Source organism: Eleginops maclovinus, chromosome 1 (assembly GCF_036324505.1).
Source record: "Eleginops maclovinus isolate JMC-PN-2008 ecotype Puerto Natales chromosome 1, JC_Emac_rtc_rv5, whole genome shotgun sequence".
NCBI lineage: Eukaryota > Metazoa > Chordata > Actinopteri > Perciformes > Eleginopidae > Eleginops > Eleginops maclovinus.
The window spans coordinates 28,274,274-28,295,804 of NC_086349.1; the positions used below are offsets into that span (position 1 = coordinate 28,274,274).

The 21,531-nt window shown below is 49.3% G+C and overlaps 3 protein-coding genes across 4 annotated transcripts in view; 1 reads left to right on the forward strand and 2 right to left on the reverse strand.

Annotated features, from left to right (window-relative positions):
- Positions 1-2,685: 2,685 nt before the first annotated feature.
- fam43b (family with sequence similarity 43 member B) lies at positions 2,686-4,616 on the reverse strand. The gene has a single exon (XM_063891990.1). The coding sequence runs from the start codon at positions 4,527-4,529 to the stop codon at positions 3,564-3,566; it is 966 nt and encodes a 321-aa protein (XP_063748060.1). The 5' UTR covers positions 4,530-4,616; the 3' UTR covers positions 2,686-3,563.
- A 2,481-nt stretch (positions 4,617-7,097) lies between these two features.
- Positions 7,098-10,929, forward strand: mul1b (mitochondrial E3 ubiquitin protein ligase 1b). 2 transcript variants are annotated; one of them, XM_063884549.1, is made up of 6 exons: positions 7,098-7,178; positions 7,273-7,335; positions 7,647-7,763; positions 9,005-9,092; positions 9,274-9,394; positions 9,772-10,929. In XM_063884549.1, exons 3-6 carry the CDS (start codon positions 7,647-7,649, stop codon positions 10,487-10,489), a joined length of 1,044 nt encoding a protein of 347 aa, XP_063740619.1. In that variant the 5' UTR covers positions 7,098-7,178; positions 7,273-7,335; the 3' UTR covers positions 10,490-10,929. The 2 variants fall into 2 exon arrangements, with proteins under 2 accessions (XP_063740619.1, XP_063741378.1); XM_063885308.1 differs by having other exon boundaries at positions 7,111-7,164.
- Positions 10,930-16,339: 5,410 nt separating this feature from the next.
- vwa5b1 (von Willebrand factor A domain containing 5B1) overlaps positions 16,340-21,531 on the reverse strand; it is a 28,155-nt gene continuing 22,963 nt past the window's right edge. The window contains 4 exon segments of the mRNA XM_063883327.1: positions 16,340-19,135; positions 20,804-20,927; positions 21,124-21,193; positions 21,430-21,501. Of these exon segments, the coding sequence (XP_063739397.1) occupies positions 18,554-19,135; positions 20,804-20,927; positions 21,124-21,193; positions 21,430-21,501 (848 nt within the window). The 3' untranslated portion in view covers positions 16,340-18,553.

Sequence of the window (21,531 nt, forward strand, 5' to 3'; positions counted from 1 at the left end):
CTGAGCGTCTGACGTCTCTGACCGTCTGATCAGTTGACCTTCTGACCGTCTGACCGTCTCTGACCGTCTCTGACCGTTTGATCAGCTGACCGTCTGAGCGTCTGATCGTCTCTGATCGTCTGAGCGTCTGATCGTCTGATCGTCTCTGATCGTCTGATCGTCTCTGATCGTCTGAGCGTCTGAGCGTCTGATCGTCTGATCGTCTCTGATCGTCTGAGCGTCTGATCGTCTGATCGTCTGACCTTTTGAGCGTCTGATCATATGATCGTCTCTGATCGTCTCTGATCGTCTCTGATCATCTGACCTTCTGAGCTTCTGATCGCCTGATCGTCTAAGTGTCTCTGAGCCTCTGAGCGTCTGATCGTCTGTTCGTCTGACCTTCTGAGCGTCTGAGCGTCTGAGCGTCTGTGATCGTCTCTGATCGTCTCTGATCGTCTCTGATCGTCTCTGATCGTCTCTGATCGTCTCTGATCGTCTCTGATCATCTGACCTTCTGAGCGTCTCATCGCCTGATCGTCTGATGGTCTGAGTGTCTCTGAGCCTCTGAGCGTCTGATCGTCTGTTCGTCTGACCTTCTGAGCGTCTGAGCGTCTGATCATCTGACCTTCTGAGCGTCTCTGAGCTCTGATCGCCTGATCATCTGACCTTCTGAGCGTCTGAGCATCTCTGAGCGTCAGAGCGTCTGACCGTCTGACCGTCTGATGGGTTGGCCAGTCACAACAGAGAAGGCCAGTTAACCAATCAGAGCAGACATTACTGACATTAACACCATTATTAATAATTAGGTGAAATTTACCGACTCAATCACTGTCAGTGAAATGAGCTGGAAGTGTTTTTAGCTGAAAGAAGACAACTTAAGGAAGGTAAACGGCCAGGAATCCTTAGATTCTTTATTTTCCTGCTCGCATTAAACTATAAAACGTTAGCACTGCATGCTAGCTGCAGTCAGATGGAATGACAGCAAACAGGAAGCAGTCATGTTGAGGGCTCGCCTTGCGTCAGTGAAGTCTTTCTCTCTGTTTGTGTTTAATGAGTCAGTATTACAGACGCTGACACTCAGAGGCGCCTCAGGTTTAAGCGCTTTGCTGTCTCTCTTATGTTCAGATGAGATGAATACAGATTATATGTGAGTCACTTCCTGTTCCCTGTTTTGGACCCTCAGCGTCAGAGCGGTTCTTTATGGTCACTTCCTCCACAGCTCAGTGTGCTGATGAATGGCCCCTCTCAGCACAGATCTATCACTTTAACATCTGACCTGATAAAATCCTCTCCTCGCTCTGAAGCAGGGCAGACATTCCCACTCCAACAGATGTGAGGATGCTCTTTGGTGAAATGCAAAACTGCCCTTTTGAATAATCTCTCTGACAACAGAAATACAAAAGTCCCGAGTGAGGGTAACTTTATTCATCAGATTGGGAAAATAGATAGCTCATCTGGTAGATATCACAATGCATCTTGGACAGGTAATACAAACAGGAATCAGCTCTATGGGAGACTGTGAGGGCGTTTTTGCTCAGGGCTCATGTGGAAACTCTGCAAAACGTGGCTAAAAAGATGCTGTTATGAAATGATGCATTACATAAATGAGTGTTTTCTGCACGAGCAGATGCTCTTCATCACAGTGTTCTTTGAAAAGCCGGGGATCAAAAGGTGTCACATGAAAGGTTAACGCCCACACGGCATGCATAAATAACCGGGTATGTAACACAGAGGGCGATAAACATGTCGGCTGCATGGCTTGTTCCTAAATTACAGCCTGATTCATTAGTGCGCGTTAGGAACCGTAATAAAGTCCTCCTCGTGATTGTAAGTCTGTCACGATTGTCACAATAGAAAAATTACACACATTTACAAAGAACCTCCCTGAAAATATTACAAGTCCCTGCTGGCAAACACGTTAATAACATGCCAATACAAAGAGAGGAGCGGCCCGTCCTGCGTCTCCTTTGTGCTTCCGTCACATCCACAGCTCTGTAAACACGCAGCTGCTGCAGGTCAACACGTAGCTGATGCAGGGCAACACGCAACTGCTGCAGGGCCACATGCGGCTGCTGCAGGACAACATGCAGTGACACGCAGCTGCTGCAGGGCAACGCGTAGCTGATGCAGGGCAACACGCAATTGGTCAACATGCAGCTGCTGCAGGTCAACACGCCACTGGTCAACATGCAGCTGCTGCAGGTCAACATGCATCAACACGCACCTGCTGCAGGTCAACACGCAGCTGGTCAACATGCGGCTGCTGCAGGTCAACACGCCACTGGTCAACATGCAGCTGCTGCAGGTCAACATGCATCAACACGCACCTGCTGCAGGTCAACACGCAGCTGGTCAACATGCGGCTGCTGCAGGTCAACACGCCACTGGTCAACATGCAGCTGCTGCAGGTCAACACGCATCAACACGCACCTGCTGCAGGTCAACACGCAGCTGCTGCAGTGTAACACGCATCAACACGCTGCTGCTGCTGCAGGTCAACACGCAGCTGCTGCAGTGTAACACGCATCAACACGCTGCTGCTGCTGCAGGTCAACACGCAGCTGCTGCAAGTCAACATGCGGCTGTTGCAAGTCGACACGCATCAACACGCAGCTGCTGCAGGTCAACATGCAGCTGCTGCAGGTCAACACGCATCAACACGCACCTGCTGCAGGTCAACACGCAGCTGCTGCAGTGTAACACGCATCAACACGCTGCTGCTGCAGGTCAACACGCAGCTGCTGCAGTGTAACACGCATCAACACGCTGCTGCTGCTGCAGGTCAACATGCAGCTGCTGCAGGTCAACATGCGGCTGCTGCAAGTCGACACGCATCAACACGCAGCTGCTGCAGGTCAACACGCAACTGGTCAACACACTGCTGCTGCAGTTCAACAAGCATCAACACACAGCTGCTGCAGGTCTGCACGCATCAACACGCAGCTGCTGCAGCTCAACATCCAACTGCTGCAAGTCGACACGCATCAACACGCAGCTGCTGCAGGTCAACACGCAACTGGCCAACACGCTGCTGCTGCAGTTCAACAAGCATCAACACACAGCTGCTGCAGGTCTGCACGCATCAACACGGAACTGGTCAACACACTGCTGCTGCAGTTCAACAAGCATCAACACACAACTGCTGCAGGTCCACACGCAGCAGCTGCAGGTCAACATGCAACTGCTGCAAGTCGACACGCATCAACACGCAGCTGCTGCAGGTCAACACGCGACTGGTCAACATGCGGCTGCTGCAGGTCAACACGCAACTGGTCAACATGCAGCTGCTGCAAGTCGACACACATCAACACACAGCTGCTGCAGGTCAACACGCGACTGGTCAACATGCGGCTGCTGCAGGTCAACACGCAACTGGTCAACATGCAGCTGCTGCAGGTCAACAAGCATCAACACACAACTGCTGCAGGTCAACACGCCGCCGCATAAACTGCAGATCCAACAGCTTCAGAAATATTCTGCGCATGTCCTTCTGCAGCGGGGTTTGAAAACTTTGAGGTTACATCCTGAGAGGAGTTCCTTATAGGAGAAGGTCACGTCAGGAGAGGAGGAGGAGGAGGAGTCTCTCACACCAGCGAGGTGATGAAGGTAAACGTGTTGTTGTTGTTGTCGCTCACAAAGTTGATCTGGCACTGCTCCAGCCGGGCGATGTCCCCGAGGTCCAGCTGGGAGAGGAGCTGGGTGGGGTCGGTGCTGGTAGTGAACACCTGCCTCTCCCGCTCCTCCTCCTCCTCCTCCTCCTCCTCCTCCTCCTCCTCCTCCTCCTCCTCCTCCTCCTCGGTGATGGAGCAGAGCCGGGTGATGCTCCCCAGGCTGTCGGCCGGCGGCCTGTAGTGGCACTGCCCATTCAGGATCCTGCGGATAGGCATGAGCGGCACGGCGCCCCCTCCACCCAGCAGCTGCTGCTGGACGTGCCGATGGTCGCTCTGCCGCTTCAGCCGCTTGAACTCGCTGAAGGCGGAGGTGGCGTTCCTGTAGAGGCTGCAGGCGACGTCTGCCGCCTTCTCCGGCCGGCTGAGCAGTACGGCGTGGCAGCGCAGCACTACCGCCATGTTCTTCACCTGGTGCCGGTACACCCAGGCCAGGATCTTGGGCCGGGCTGGGTCGGCGGCACAGTGGGTGATGCGGCTCAGTGAGTACAAGTGAACCGGCTTCTTCTTTCCTGCCTTGTCGGCGCTCATGCGGAGGCCCTGAGGACCGACGCTCAGACGCATCTTCACGCTCTGCTCCCCGAAGTTACTCCTCGTCCAGATCCTGGCCACCGCCTCCTGGGTGCAGCCCTCGCCCTTCGCCGTGATGGTGACCACGCTGCCCAGGTATCTCACGGTGTACACTGGCTCCTCCTTGTTCAGCTCCACCTTCTGCCGCTTGCTGTGGAAGAAGCTGCCCACCCAGGGTGGGGGGGCGGCGGGCAGCAGGTCGGGGCAGGAGCGCAGCAGCGAGGACAGGATGGAGCTGTAGCTGAAGCTCTTCCCTTTAGTGCTTGCATCCTCCTCCACCAGGACAAACTTGTTCCTCCTCCAGGGCAGCATGACGGGGGAGAGAGAGCCGCTCCACGGCCACCGACTCTCGCTGTGAGGGGGAGGAAGAGGAGATGAGAGGAGGACGAGAGGAGAGGAAGAGTAGCTGCTGCACTGAACACTGAGCAGAGACTGAGGGCTCTCTGCTTTTCGCTCCTCCTCCTCCTCCTCCTCCTCCTCCTCCTCCTCCTCCTCCTCCTCTCTGTCTGCATCATGCAGCCTGATCAGAGTGAACCCCCCTCCCCTCGCTTTTTGTTTTGCTTCCAAGTGGCTCCGTACCAGAGTGTAACTCACCGAGGCTGCGCTGAGTTACTGCTCTCTGTGTGACTGAGGAGGGAGAGATTGAGCAGGAGGAAGTAAAAGGTTTGTTCGATCACAGAAACACACGATGCTAGATGCAGATGCTGTGAGGGGGCTGCCTGTCCCCCTATCCGGGGCGATGTCCATCTTCCAACTCTCCCACACATCTGTGCAGTCTGCTGATGCACTGTGCATGTTCTGGAAGCTGACACAATCTGTCCTCACACACACACACACACACACACACACACACACACACACACACACACACACACACACACACACACACACACACACACACACACACACACACACACTGATTGTATAAATATATTCTCATTTCCATCAGAGTCACATTACTGATTATTTCAAGAGCTACAACAGTCTGTACTCCCATCTAGAGGAACACATTAGTCACCTCGAATAACGATAAAGACTCTGAAACTGAAACCTGATTTATATTCTACAGTGTAATGACTCTTGAAACGAGGCAATGAAGCTACTGTCTACAGTCTGGACGCTGTACTGTTCTGCAGGCTAATACTTTAAGTGTGAATATTTCAAAAGATTTGAACTTTTTCTCTACCAATTTTATTTTCAAATTTCAGAATTCTTTCTCCAAATTTGAATTTCCGACAATTTCTTCACAATTATCACTTTTTTCCTAAAAGATCAGACTTTTTTTCAAATTTCTGGAATTTTTCTAGATGTGTTTCCTAAAAATTGCGACTTCTAAAAATATCCCAATATCTTTTCAATATTCTTACTAACTTCATGTGGCTCTAATAAAATGTCACACTTTTTGTCTCAATTTTCTTTCCTTCAAAGTTCAGATATGTGCTCCAGATCACATTTTCCAACTGTTTCTTCAAAATGTTCACTGTTTTCGTAAAGCGGAAATCTTTCTGGAGTCTTTAGTAAATGTCAACTTTTTTAAAATCCCAATTCCTTCTCCGCCTCCTCCTCCTCCTCATCCTCCTCTTCCTTCTCTTCCTCCTCCTCCTCCTCCTCCTCCTCATTATCAGCTGCTCCCTCTTTCAGATTCTATGTGCTCCTCAAATCAATTAGTCTGAGTCTGCACAGCGCCAGAACCCCCCCAACACACACACACACACACACACACACACACACACACACACACACACACACACACACACACACACACACACACACACACACATCTCAGACATGCATTTATCTGCTCCCATAGCACACACCTACACACCGTACACACACACACACACACACACACACACACATACACACACACACCTGCAGACACGTGCACACACAGTCTCCTCAGTCTACTGGAAGAGGAAATCCTGCAGAGACTGACATCAGATCCCCTCGGCCCTCGGGGTGTTGGGAGGGGGGGCACTGTGTGCATGTAATCCAATCAGAGCAGCTCGTCTGCATTCTGCAGGATATGGATTCAGCTCATAATAAAGGTCATTAATGGAGACCTGCTCCTGCACAGTGAACCAAAGGAAGGAATCAATACTCCTGGATGAGGACTCTGGAGGTTTAGTATGTTTAAAGACATGTTGTAGAAGATAAAGAGACTAAATCCCCTAAACGTACCTGTGCATGAGAGACCATCCGGACAGTTTCAGCTGAACAGTGCATGATTTTCTGGTTTGATTTGAACGCCTGAGAGGAAATACAGCATGATGCAATCAGAGTGTGCAGAAAGGAAATATAAAAGAAGAATTCAGTGTTTCAAAAAACAAGTCTGAGATGAGAAGCAAGTCTTCAAAACAAAAGCCTTTCATTGTTACATCTCCCCTCCCTCATGCTGTCACATCCTCACAATCTGTTCGGGGTGATTCTTGTTTCTCAGTGTGCTCTGGGGGTGTTTCAGACGGTGCTCAGTCCCTTTTTAAATGTTTGCATTGTGTTTTATTAGTATAGTATAAGTTCTTTTATTAAGTGACGTAGTATTTTTAATGATGTCTCCCTCTGTAAAAGAAGCTGCACTGATACCTGGTGGTGAGGAGAGGGGGGTATTTTAGACACGTGTAATTCTATTAGCTTGTTTTTTATTCTCCTCGCATTTTTCACTTGATACAGAACATACTTTTTGTACAGTATTTGCCCTTTATTCTATGAATGTATCATAGAATGTTCTGGTATGAGGTGAGTATTCTTCTAAAAGAAAAGGTGATCATATGAATGTCGTGCTTTTTGTAGAGTTAGGGGGTAGATATTTGTGGTCCACACTCCAGCACAGCAGGGGGCGATGATGCACCTTTAACGCTGGTTAACAACCGACAAGAACCCGTAAGAAGAACCACACTTCCAGAGCTTTTATTTTGAAGGATCCGCTGTTGATGTTGACAGGGGAGACGTGAGTAAAAGCAGGTCAGAAACAGAGCCTGGTCAGCGGGCTATCCAGTAGTTTGGACAGTAGAAGCTCGTTCTCTGTAACACAGCATCATTAATGTCTCTTTAATAGGAGCTGACTCAGCTGCTAGCACCCTGCACCTGTACCCGGGTAGCACTGAGCACTGTGGTAAAGGTGAGTTTCACTTTCCTTTTTTTATCATGATTGAGCTTGTGATTTCAGGGTCGGTAAAGCTGTGTTTCTGTCTCAGCTGATATCAAAGAGCTTATAAACAGAAACATGAGTCTGTAGCCTCGGTTTCAGATGGATCTGGTCCTCTCACTGTTTACTCTCTCTCACTGCAGCTAGCACTCCGTGCTGTGTGCTTCTGTCTGAAGGGGCTGTGATTGTTGTCTTGTTGTTTTGTTACTTTGCTGTTTGAACTATGTTTGAACCCCCCTGAAAAGGAGAGGGTTCATCCTGAATCCATGCATGTGTCTCCTCAGATGGAGTCTGGAGGTGCCTCTGCTCCTCAGCTCCTCCTGCTGGCCTCCAGCTCTGCACTGACGGCCGTCTTCTACTCTGTCTATCGGAGGAGAGCCAGCGCGGTGGAGAGGCTGAAGGTGTGTCTCCTCCTGTCCTGCTGCTGGACTGCACTCAGTTCATGTTGCCTTCCTGCTGCATGAGGTTCTGTGGGGGGGCCTTCCTGCTGCATGAGGTTCTGTGGGGGGGCCTTCCTGCTGCATGAGGTTCTGTGGGGGGGCCTTCCTGCTGCATGAGGTTCTGTGGGGGGGACTTCCTGCTGCATGAGGTTCTGTGGGGGGGCCTTCCTGCTGCATGAGGTTCTGTGGGGGGGCCTTCCTGCTGCATGAGGTTCTGTGGGGGGGACTTCCTGCTGCATGAGGTTCTGTGGGGGGGACTTCCTGCTGCATGAGGTTCTGTGGGGGGGCCTTCCTGCTGCATGAGGTTCTGTGGGGGGGCCTTCCTGCTGCATGAGGTTCTGTGGGGGGGCCTTCCTGCTGCATGAGGTTCTGTGGGGGGGACTTCCTGCTGCATGAGGTTCTGTGGGGGGGACTTCCTGCTGCATGAGGTTCTGTGGGGGGGATGTCCTACTGCATGAGGTTCTGTGGGGGGGACTTCCTGCTGCATGAGGTTCTGTGGGGGGGATGTCCTACTGCATGAGGTTCTGTGGGGGGGACTTCCTGCTGCATGAGGTTCTGTGGGGGGGATGTCCTGCTGCATGAGGTTCTGTGGGGGGGACGTCCTACTGCATGAGGTTCTGTGGGGGGGACTTCCTGCTGCATGAGGTTCTGTGGGGGGGATGTCCTGCTGCATGAGGTTCTGTGGGGGGGATGTCCTACTGCATGAGGTTCTGTGGGGGGGATGTCCTACTGCATGAGGTTCTGTGGGGGGGACTTCCTGCTGCATGAGGTTCTGTGGGGGGGATGTCCTGCTGCATGAGGTTCTGTGGGGGGACTTCCTGCTGCATGAGGTTCTGTGGGGGGGGACGTCCTGCTGCATGAGGTTCTGTGGGGGGGACGTCCTGCTGCATGAAGTTCTGTGGGGGGGACTTCCTGCTGCATGAGGTTCTGTGGGGGGGACTTCCTGCTGCATGAGGTTCTGTGGGGGGGCCTTCCTGCTGCATGAGGTTCTGTGGGGGGGATGTCCTCCTGCATGAGGTTCTGTGGGGGGGAGGTCCTGCTGCATGAGGTTCTGTGGGGGGGACGTCCTGCTGCATGAGGTTCTGTGGGGGGGGACGTCCTGCTGTATGAGGTTCTCCGGGGGGGGACTTCTTACTGCATGAGGTTCTGTGGGGGGGGACTTCCTGCTGCATGAGGTTCATGCTTCCTGTGTGATTCCTCAGGGGGCTCAGAAGCTGTCCCTGGACCAGGACCTGGTGAGGCTGCTCTCTGAGACTCCGGGTCGCTGTGTCCCGTACGCCGTCATCGAGGGTGAGGAGCTTCACTTTACAAAGCATGAACTAAACCGCAGAGAACTGCAGCCCTGATCAGCAGTCCTTACTCACTCCGTCAATGTCAGAATTATGGGGTTTTTAATTTAAATGTCAAAATATAAACTTTTTCATAAATTCTGACATCTGTACTTTGTCTTGATGCATGCGTTGGTGAGCAGGAGCGGTGCGCTCGGTGAAACAGACTCTGAACAGTCAGTTTGTGGAGCACTGCGGAGGCGTCATCGAGAGGTTAACGCTGAGGGAGGAGAAGATGGTGTGGAACCGAACCACACACCTCTGGTGAGGGAAGGGGGGGTGTATAGACCCACAAAGATCTCTGCAAACCAAATCATCTAGAGTCCGATCCACAGAGGAAATGTATTGCATGCAGGAATAAAGCATTCTGGGAAATGTTGTGGATCAAGACTTTGAATACATTTTGAGTCATTTTCTATCGAAAGACCCAGAGAGACTCTTAATGTTCAGACGGTTAGTCTGCTGAACATCTTCCATCTATGACTCGATGCATATTTAGAGAACCCTAACCCTTGGACCTAATCCTCTTCCGGACCCCCACATTCTGTAAAGGGTCAGATCAGACAGTGGGGACTTGATGAATCCTTTCTGATTATTGATGGATGTTGAATATGTTCCTCCTGACCCGGTGCTGTTTTCAGGAACAACACGGAGAAGCTGCTGCACCAGCGCACCAACACCGTGCCGTTCTCCCTCTGCTCCCCTGACGGAGGCGTCTCGGTGCGGGTGCTGCGCCCCCTGGAGGCGGCGGAGCTGCAGCTTGAGACGGTGTACGAGAGTTTCCACCCCGCCGCGCAGACGCTGTCCAACGTCCTCGGACACTTCCTGAGCGGGGAGCGGCCGCGCGGCATCACGGAGAGTGAGGAGATGCTGCGGGTCGGAGACAGCGTGACGGGGGTGGGCGAGCTGGTGCTGGATAACAACCTGCTGCGCCTGCAGCCGCCCAAACAGGGCCTGCAGTACTTCCTGTCCCGCTGCGACTACGCCTCCCTGCTGCAGCGGCGCAGCGCAGGCCTGCGGCGCTGGAGGATCCTCACCGCCGTTTGCGCAGCCGCTGCCGCTGCCACGCTGCTGCTACTGCTGTGGAGGCGCTGCCGTCTGCACCGTGAGAGGCGGAGGCAGCGCAGCCTGATGCAGGACTTCCTGCTGCTGCAGAAGGGCAGCATACAGCAGGTGCAGCTGCAGGAGGCGGCGCCCGACAGCTGCTCCGTGTGCTTCAGCCGCCAGCGCAGCCTCGTCTTCCTGCACTGCGGACACGTCTGTTGCTGCAGCCCCTGCTACGCCCTCCTGCAGCAGCCTCCCCAGTGCCCCATCTGCAGGGCCCCCATCCAGAGGGTGGTGCCCCTCTACAACAGCTAATACCCCCCCATCCAGAGGGTGGTGCCCCTCTGTATACATTTGATGCTCACGGTGTAAATCAGAATCAGCCTTCATCAGAAACAACCTGCAGATGGAAGGCTGGAAGATCTCACCTCAGAGTTATTCGAATTACCCTCTGTATTCTTATTTCCTGTGTGTATATAACTGTGTGTTCACTGGCCCTCTTTGCAGCAGGGACACATGAGGATCTGTTGAAGGGCCGCTCTATCAGGAGGTCCCGCCCTCAGCCTTCACCTTTTCTTATTAGGAATAACTTCTGATGCTATTGGGGAACGGCACGTGGATTTAGTTTGGGAACTCTTCATAGACTTGTATTTGTAATAAAAAGGTGGGGGTTGTTTGTTATATTGGGGGAGAGCAGCAGGCTGACCCTCTCCTCCGCAGGCCTGCAGCTGAAGGATTAATAAAGAGGTTTGAAATGTAAATCTGTCTCTCCTTCTTTGTGTAAAACAGGACGCAGTGAGAGGAGTCTGCCAGCAGGGGGCAGCGCCTGCCAGTCATTCACTCACACCTGATGAAGGCAACTGTCTCCACCTGTTGCTGATTACTGAGTCAAACAGAAGCTGTTTATTTAAAAGCTGTGTCTCCGAAATGCTCAGTTTGTCTCTACTTTAAAGAGTCCTCTCCTGCTGATGTTCAGGTGTATATCAGTATGTAGCGTCTCTACTTTAAAGAGTCCTCTCCTGCTGATGTTCAGGAGTATATCAGTATGTAGAGTCTCTACTTTAAAGAGTCCTCTCCTGCTGATGTTCAGGTATATATCAGTATGTAGTGTCTCTACTTTAAAGAGTCCTCTCCTGCTGATGTTCAGGTGTATATCAGTATGTAGTGTCTCTACTTTAAAGAGTCCTCTCCTGCTGATGTTCAGGTGTATATCAGTATGTAGAGTCTCTACTTTAAAGAGTCCTCTCCTGCTGATGTTCAGGTGTATATCAGTATGTAGAGTCTCTACTTTAAAGAGTCCTCTCCTGCTGATGTTCAGGTGTATATCAGTATGTAGTGTCTCTACTTTAAAGAGTCCTCTCCTGCTGATGTTCAGGTGTATATCAGTATGTAGTGTCTCTACTTTAAAGAGTCCTCTCCTGCTGATGTTCAGGTGTATATCAGTATGTAGTGTCTCTACTTTAAAGAGTCCTCTCCTGCTGATGTTCAGGTGTATATCAGTATGTAGAGTCTCTACTTTAAAGAGTCCTCTCCTGCTGATGTTCAGGTGTATATCAGTATGTAGAGTCTCTACTTTAAAGAGTCCTCTCCTGCTGATGTTCAGGTGTATATCAGTATGTAGAGTCTCTACTTTAAAGAGTCCTCTCCTGCTGATGTTCAGGTGTATATCAGTATGTAGCGTCTCTACTTTAAAGAGTCCTCTCCTGCTGATGTTCAGGTGTATATCAGTATGTAGAGTCTCTTCTTTAAAGAGTCCTCTCCTGCTGATGTTCAGGTGTATATCAGTATGTAGAGTCTCTACTTTAAAGAGTCCTCTCCTGCTGATGTTCAGGTGTATATCAGTATGTAGAGTCTCTACTTTAAAGAGTCCTCTCCTGCTGATGTTCAGGTGTATATCAGTATGTAGAGTCTCTACTTTAAAGAGTCCTCTCCTGCTGATGTTCAGGTGTATATCAGTATGTAGAGTCTCTACTTTAAAGAGTCCTCTCCTGCTGATGTTCAGGTGTATATCAGTATGTAGAGTCTCTACTTTAAAGAGTCCTCTCCTGCTGATGTTCAGGTGTATATCAGTATGTAGAGTCTCTACTTTAAAGAGTCCTCTCCTGCTGATGTTCAGGTGTATATCAGTATGTAGTGTCTCTACTTTAAAGAGTCCTCTCCTGCTGATGTTCAGGTGTATATCAGTATGTAGTGTCTCTACTTTAAAGAGTCCTCTCCTGCTGATGTTCAGGTGTATATCAGTATGTAGTGTCTCTACTTTAAAGAGTCCTCTCCTGCTGATGTTCAGGTGTATATCAGTATGTAGAGTCTCTACTTTAAAGAGTCCTCTCCTGCTGATGTTCAGGTGTACGCCTCACCTGTAGTTTACTGACTGTCTGTGAATGCATCACCTGTAGAGTGTGTATTTCTTTGTGTTCAAGCTTGGGGGGAGGGTGTCTCCATGGAAACGTGCAGCATCAAACACGGCCAGCTGATTCCCTTCTCACCTCTCAAAAATACTCTCCATTTTCTGCCTTTACTCTCCAACAACTGCAGCTAAGAGACACATTTCCCACAATGCTCTCTGATAATGCAATAACAACGAATACCACTTTGATGGAGCTGAGGGGGGGTCCAATATATATTATTAGCCTCAAAGGTAACCTCCCTGGTCCAATGAGATTCCTCCATGTGATTTTGGATTATGTCAGAAGATATTCTCTTTGTCAAACAAACATTTAATTCAGCAGGACAACCTCCACATGCTAACACCTTGTTATGATTTCTGAAGAGCTAACGTTGGGCTATAAAGGAACTACAGCACGGTCACATGACTTCACCACCGCTAAGCTAAAGGAGGCTAACGTTGGGCTATAAAGGAACTACAGCACGGTCACATGACTTCACGCTAAGCTAAAGGAGGCTAATGTTGGGCTATAAAGGAACTACAGCACAGTCACATGACTTCAGGTCACCACCGCTAAGCTAAAGGAGGCTAATGTTGGGCTATAAAGGAACTACAGCACGGTCACATGACTTCACCACCGCTAAGCTAAAGGCGGCTAATGTTGGGCTATAAAGGAACTGCAGCACGGTCACATGACTTCACCACCGCTAAGCTAAAGGAGGCTAATGTTGGGCTATAAAGGAACTGCAGCACGGTCACATGACTTCACCACCGCTAAGCTAAAGGCGGCTAATGTTGGGCTATAAAGGAACTACAGCACGGTCACATGACTTCACCACCGCTAAGCTAAAGGCGGCTAATGTTGGGCGTGATGATGTTTAGTTGTCTCATTTAGGCTCTCTTAAAATCCACCAGTGGGTTATTTACTGACTTATTTTATGTGGTAGAAGAAAATGTTAAACCTCTTCAGCTTATTTCAGAATAACAACCAAGAACACATCCAGGAAACCGTTGACCTCTAGACCAGGGACAGGAGGTGAGGACATCCTGAGTCCATATATTGGATGAGCTCCTAGTTACGCTGCTTTAGACTTGAATTAGTATTTTAAATATTTAGAGTCAGTTCAGGTCCAAACTGTATTCATACATTAACAGCTGGTTAGTGGCTGATTGTAATAAACGGTCATGATAAAGCCCTTATAAATCATCATATTGAAGGGCTTATTGTAGAGACTTAGCTCTGAGGCGAACTGAAGACCTTGTTTGCGTGGTTTTCCTGCAGCTCTCTTCACAGACAGTGTTGGAAACAGGAAGCGGAGCTGGTTTCCATGGGAACTGTTAATAACCAGATGTATTTATTGCCCCGTCCTCCAGGACAGTCAGACCTGCTGTTCGTCCCTGGAGTTACTGATGTGCACATTAACCTGCAGGACGGATTAGAGCCTGGGGGTGGGGGTGGGGGGGGGGTATCTGCCTCTGATAGAAATCAAATCTCTTCATATCAGAAATATGAATGGTTTTCTGAAAATGTTTTTCCGTGTTTATCTGAAGACAACACTTTGTTCTTTAAAATGCAATTCAAGTTTGGAAGATATCATTTGGGGAACCTTTTCCATGTGTGTCTGCGCCCCCCACTGGCACCACGATCATCTTTAATAACCGGGTCAGGATTTCTACTCTGTTCTCATGTGTTTCGGTCCCATTCTGTCGAAGGGTCTTTTCACCTCTGTTCACCCTCTGTCTGAAACCAGAGCCCAGTCTGCTCTGATTGGTTAGCTGGCCGGCTCTGTTAGCCTATCACGTACAATATGTTGGAGCGCCGGCCAATGGGAGCGTGAGTGTTCCGCAGTGATGTCACTGTGTTCCGGGAGAAAAGAGACAGAAATCTCTACAGCTGAGAAGATTTAGGGAGAACTGTACTGTGAAGTTCTGTTTCCATCAGTTTGAACATTGTTGACGCAGAGCAAACCTGCCTTTCAGTCTCTTAGCAACAGGAGACGCTTCAGCTCTCCTCAGGTAATTTACTCGGTGTGTGTGCGTGCGTGCACGTGCGTGCGTGCGTTTTTAGCAGCATTGTAATGTCTCGCCCCCCCACCCCCAATATCTCTGCATGTGCTGTTGTAACTGTTGATCAGAGCGCAGCGTCCTGATGACCGCCTCTCGGAATAGAAGGACTCGTGTTCTTCATGAGTCCCGTTCCTTACGAGCGGCTCGTCACTTTAACATCGAACACTGAGCAGGTGGAATAATAAAGCTCGCTGTGAGATACACACTAGAGGACATACATGTGACACTTTATTCAGGATCATAAAGCTCGACTGTCTCTGTGGGCAGAGTGAGTCTGTTTTAGAACTGGAAGTGTGTGTCAGACCTTCAGTGACATCAGAAGGAGCCATGAAAACATTTCAACAACATTTCCTGAACGTCACCCAGCGCTCCGGTCCCAGTTGTGTGCGTCTCTCATTAGTGTCCCCTGGTCTCCAGCTGTGTGCGTCTCTCTTCAGTGTCCCCTGGTCTCCAGCTGTGTGCGTATCTCTTTAGTGTCCCCTGGTCTCCAGCTGTGTGCGTCTCTCTTCAGTGTCCCCTGGTCTCCAGCTGTGTGCGTCTCTCTTCAGTGTCCCCTGGTCTCCAGCTGTGTGCATCTCTCTTCAGTGTCCCCTGGTCTCCAGCTGTGTGCGTCTCTCTTCAGTGTCCCCTGGTCTCCAGCTGTGTGCGTCTCTCTCCAGTGTCCCCTGGTCTCCAGCTGTGTGCGTCTCTCTTTAGTGTCCCCTGGTCTCCAGCTGTGTGCGTCTCTCTTTAGTGTCCCCTGGTCTCCAGCTGTGTGCGTCTCTCTTCAGTGTCCCCTGGTCTCCAGCTGTGTGCGTCTCTCTTTAGTGTCCCCTGGTCTCCAGCTGTGTGCGTCTCTCTTTAGTGTCCCCTGGTCTCCAGCTGTGTGCGTCTCTCTTTAGTGTCCCCTGGTCTCCGTTGTGTGCGTCTCTCTTTAGTGTCCCCTGGTCTCCAGCTGTGTGCGTCTCTCTTTAGTGTCCCCTGGTCTCCAGCTGTGTGCGTCTCTCTTTAGTGTCCCCTGGTCTCCAGCTGTGTGCGTCTCTCTTTAGTGTCCCCTGGTCTCCGTTGTGTGCGTCTCTCTTTAGTGTCCCCTGGTCTCCAGCTGTGTGCGTCTCTCTTTAGTGTCCCCTGGTCTCCAGCTGTGTGCGTCTCTCTTTAGTGTCCCCTGGTCTCCGTTGTGTTGGAGCTTCTTGCAGCGTTTGGTTTCTGCAGCTTTCAGTAAACTGCTCATGTTTCCTCTGCTGAATGTTCTCTAGATGCTGCATGAGTTGAAGAGCTGCTGCAGATGTTCCTGCATGAGTTGAAGAGCTGCTGCAGATGTTCCTGCATGAGTTGAAGAGCTGCTGCAGATGTTCCTGCATGAGTTCTGATGTGTGATTCTATATATGCATCCTTTTTGAAGCTGAGGTTTCTCCTGATGGAAGATGTCTGGGATGTTGCATTTTGATGTCTGTTGACCACCAAAATGTTTCCCTTGTCTGGGCCTTCTGTCCTTTTGTGTCTAAACAGCTTTAGCTTTTGGTTCTATATTCCTGCCTCAATTGTTTTCTGCATTTGGATATATAGAGCAGGGTGTCATCAGCATAGAACAGTAGCAGAAATGTTGTGTGCAGATAATCGCACGAAAAGGGACAAAGAAAATGGCCCCAGCTCTGATCCCTGAGGTACCCCTTGGTGTTAGCAGTGAAGCAATGATAGATATATAACTTTTACATTTGTGGTAGTTCTTTTATTACATGCACCCTCGCATCATGGACAGTTATTTGGACACTACCGAAGCTTCATGGGCCTCAAACAGTCACAATCTTTTATAAAGGCACAAACAGCAAGTGACACTGCACTGTACGACCGACCCAGGACATAAAAAATACAGTTTATAACAATAACAGCTGCACCTACTACTGCATTACAGCACAACATATTACTGAATGACATCTACTGTAATTCAGACAGCAAGATACTACTGCACCAACACTTCAGTCTTTAAACATTTTCATTGTAACGTCTGTGATCATGCAGTACACAACTCAAGTGGAACAAATAATAAATACCTGAGTAAAGCAACACTGATGGAATAAGAAACAGAGAAATCAACACGTAAAGATTTCAGAAAGACACGTACTACCTACTGTATATTTGGGAATAAGTCGAGGATAAGCTGCAGTGGACGGGTCGTTATATTCTGCTGACTTTAACCTTAGTGAGGCACTTACGGTAGCAGTTAGCGTGGCAGCACTGAACTCCCAAACCATCCCTTACTAAGTCTGTTTGTACGTTCACTACAAGCTACTGGCAAACTAAGGATTTGCTATATTGGAATATCACAACCTTAAATAAATGTATTTTACTTCAATATTCACAATGTAAGTAACACGGTGGTGACTGAGCGAAGGATCCTCTGATTCTAGTTTTGCATTTGCAGAAATATAAACCAGAGTCTGAGCCTACATCCCCAAACAAATCACAAAACAGCCATTATTTCACATGGTGGCGTTGAGTCTCATTGGTTCTCTGTTTTGGCGGGAGGAAACTAAGGTTTCTGCTGTGATACTTTTTTTATCAAACACATTTTGCAAAAGAAAAACAACTGACCTAAAACAATGCTTGTAACAGCTGCTGTTCTTCCTGGTTCTGTGCATGCTGTCTCACTCTGTTACTCTGGAGCTGAACAGAACCAGCGTTAGAGGAACCTGTGAGAAGTCCTGAGCTCTGAAAACATTATTCACTGTTTGCTTTTCTATCAATTATAAAAAAGAAATCAAAATGAAGCCAGATGTTGAGTTTACCTCACTAATATTGTTGGACCACATTGCATGGTGAAATCCACGGTGAATCTTGGGGTAAGTTTGGTGTCCAAGTGACATTCATAACATTTTACACTGTCCTCTGAGTGTAGGTATTACTGTGTTTTATCAGGATTCTCTACAGAGTTTGTCTGTTCGCTCTCTTTCAGTCAGAGCGGGTTGACTGGGTTAGGACGCAGCAGTTTCAGGGTTTAAGATTTAGTTTTTTTGGCACGACCCGTCTGACCTTTAAGAGGCTAAATCTCCACTACCAGAGAAGCACCTCCCTACTCTTTACATTCAAAACTAATGCATGATCATCTCGACTTTAAGGCCGGTCTGCTGAGTCAAAAGCATGAACTAAACACAAACTAAACACAAACTAAACACACACTAAACACACGCTGGCGGAAACACGTTCGTTGATTTCCATTAAAGCCACAAAACGTAACGTATATTTTCTTTAGCTTTTTGCATATTCTTCTGTCTGCTATGATAAACCTGCAGAAATGGCAAATATTAAGAACGACCGGCTTTAGAAAAGACAGGCAGGACGGCTAGCAAGCACCCGGATGTTTGCACGATACAATCTCCTCAGAACATCCACGTGGTGACAGATCAGTCCCGCATGCTACAGGCTAACACTGACGCTCCTCGACAATGAAGGGTTTGGATCCGATGCTAACGGGGATCCAGCTACAGAAACCGAACAGCCTGTGATATGTTTGAAGAACCAGCACACGACCAGAAGAAGATACACACTGTTCACAGCGGCGGATCAGACTCCAGAGGACAAACAGCTAGCGTCCGTTAGCATAGTATCACGAGCAAGGGCAGGGTTGCGGTTGAATTATCACTTTTACTGAGCGAGGTTGCTAAGGGCGTGAAGGCAGCCATGATAGGGGCTGTTTGATTCTGTGGATAAACACTTCCTTTATAATCTCAGAGTTTAGGAAACACTGGAGCTTGCTTTAGGAAAGGAGGAAGGAGATTTTACAACTCATAGCCCGACTTCCCAAAGTGCTTTGTTTTGAACGTTCAACACGGTTCACAAATCAGAAGAGGAAGCGTCAGCGGTTCTCACAGGTTGAGGAACACTGTTTGGAAAGGATGATGGGAGCTGATTTGTGGAGAATTCCACCGCAACCCTGGTGTCCAGCGGTCTCACACGCTGCTGGGATGGTAGCAGAGCATGTTGAGCTGCAGGTTCTCATCCCAGTGTCTGAGTATGATGAACAGCTGGTTGGCGGCGGCCTTGACGGACGCTAAGTCTCGGCCTTCTGGGATTTCTTGCGCACTCAGCCACGTGCTTGCCTTAGCGGCAGTTAGCTCCCACTCGATGAAGTGACTGGCCGAGCTGTGCTCCAGCCAGGCGAGTGCCACCGCCGTGCCCCACACCAGGCTCTCTGGATCAAGCCTCCTCGGGGACGATGTGTCCACGACCCCCGACCCAGAGCCCCGCCCGCTGTCTGTCTGGGAGTGAAGGGTCGACTGGGGCTCTGCAGCGGTGCAGAGACTCCCTGATGACGGGGGGAAATAAAGCGGGCTGAATTCTGGTTCTCCGTCACACGAGGGTCTGTCCTCGACGCTGTCGGTCCGACGGCTGCTGGACAGCGAAGGGGGGGCCAGACTGCTGCGATGGCTGATGAACGGAGACGTCCACTTCAGCTTCTCCATGGGAACGCTAATAGCGTAACACAGCGCGGCGTCCAGAGGAAACGCGCCGCTGGCTAACTGCAGCAACACCTGCACAAAGGAGACAGGAGACAGACATCGATGTAGTCCATAATATATTCCTGTTTGTTCTGAACCGTCTTATTTATACCTGATGTGTTTACTGCCTCGTGCTGTCCACTGTGGAAATACTGATGTATATATTTGTTATATGAGGAATAACTGTGCTCTGGCTAGATGCTAACTGCAGTGCGTTGTCGTGGTACTTTGTGCAAAGACACTGAGGTTGAATCTAATCTCAAACAATGCTTTCTATAGCTGAGAGTTATATGTGGTTTAATGCAGAGGCTTCATTGTCTGAAGCACAGGAGCTACAGCATTGTGTTGGCCATGAAAAGTCTCCTCCAGCAACGCACCATCAAAATAAAGGAAGAAATAAAAAAGTGCAATAAAGAAAATGAAAGTTTGTTGTAGGAATATTACAATGGATGCAGTATTGTTATAAAGTACACCTTTAAACCCAATCTCTTCTGTTAATGACTTTATATTTATTTGTATTCATGCAAACACACAAGGTGAGGTCTGATTATTGAGTGCATGATGTTCAACGGTCTATTGTTCCTGGTTACTGGCCACTTCCTGCTCCAATCAGCCGCTGGTTGTTCTTAAAGAAGGAGAGCGTTATTATTCAGGTCATTCCTGCAGGATGCTTCTGTCCTTTGGATCTGAGCAGCCATGAATAAAACATGAGCCTGGTGTGGAGTACCAGGTAATCAGCTCAAGGTCCAGGAGCTTCACACAGGGCTCTCCACAACTGGACATTTATTTTGTAGCTGGAGGAAGAGGCCTTTCTCACAGAGGACATGTTGACGTGTCACAGCAGGAAGCGCTCAGGGGTAGATATGATGGTTCCTCAGCTGCACTTCTTCCTGGTTCTGTGCATGCTGTCTCTCTCTCTGTTACTCTGGAGCAGAACAGAACTGTCGTTAGAGGAATCTGGGGCCGTGAGTCAGTCAACCTGTGCTCTGTGAGAGAGACAATCCACTGTTTGCTTTTTATCAGATTTTGAGTTTCTGTCACTCACATCAGACCCCAACGGTGCATGGTCACTTTTGGAGAAAATAAATAGTGATCTATAAGGTGAATGCTGAGGTTAGTTTGGTGGCCAGATGATATTTACTACAGTGCATGTGTTTCTGCACCTCTCTGGGTCTCTTTGTCCTCCAGAAAATACAAGAAACACAACTTTATAAAAACCCAAATGTTCTCTTGAGTCTTAGCAAACATGTAACTTATTGTTTGCCTTTATCCGACCCTGACCTTTCCGTTATCTTCATATTATATCTGAGAAAACAGGACACATCTTATCAAAGTGCTGCGGCTTATTGTCTCCATGCACATTAGCGTGTTGTAACTCTGGAGCAGTTTGTTTGTGCAGTAATGGTTCGCCGGTGAGAACCGCATCCACAGGTGGTCTCAAAGGGAACCCTCAAGAACATGGTAAATATAAAGTCATGTGAGATGGAGTCGTTCTGTTCCGGTGATTGCTTATCATTTATTTTGTCTTGATTAGTGTTTTTATTTATTCTGCTTTAATGTGTGCCCCAGGAAACCAAACCAACCTAAATTGGTAACAAGTCATAAAATATCAACTAGGTCTAAGGCGTATCACTTAAACCTCTCCAGACACATCCGGTCCAGATGAGCCTGCAGAGCGTCCTCAGGACTACAGGTCCTCACCAGAGGAATGTAGTCTTTGTTCTCGTTGTCGCTCTCTCCCATCGAGTCTCCGGACTTGCTGTGCGATCGACACATGAAGCCTTTGGCCGCTCGAGTCAGGAGGCGAGTCCTGCTGAGAGCCAATCTGATGGAGGGGGGGGGGGGGGACAGCATGAAGAACACAACACTGTCACAGCTGTGAAGCATACTCTTACCCTCCGTCCACCAACAGGACACTCTAAACTCCCTCTGAAATACCTGACTGTCGGGCTGGGCCCAGAGGACGGGTCAAACGTTCGCCTCTGAAGAACTGGCTGATAGGAGGACAGTTTAAAACCCACCTGGCAGAAAAGATGCTTTCCACTGACTTCTGTGATTGGTCGGAGGTGACGGAGGGACTCCTCTGGGAGACTGAAGACACACAAACAGAGACAAAGACAAAGACAAAGACAGACAAGACAAGACAAGACAGAGACAGAGACAAAGACAGCGACAGAGACAGGGACAAAGACAGCGACAGAGACAAACCCAGAGACAGAGAGAGACATGTTAGTGTGTCCTGCCATGTAACAGTCCTTCTGGTTTGCAGGCGCTCTGTCCTCGATGGGACCCTGTTGATAAACTGATATAACGAAGAGTCTCCGTACCCTCGGTGAAGCTGCAGCGCTCCCAGCCGGCGGAGGAGGGCGTGCTGCATGGAGACCCTCCATCCTCTCCATCTGAGACACAGAATAAGAATTAATCTCAGC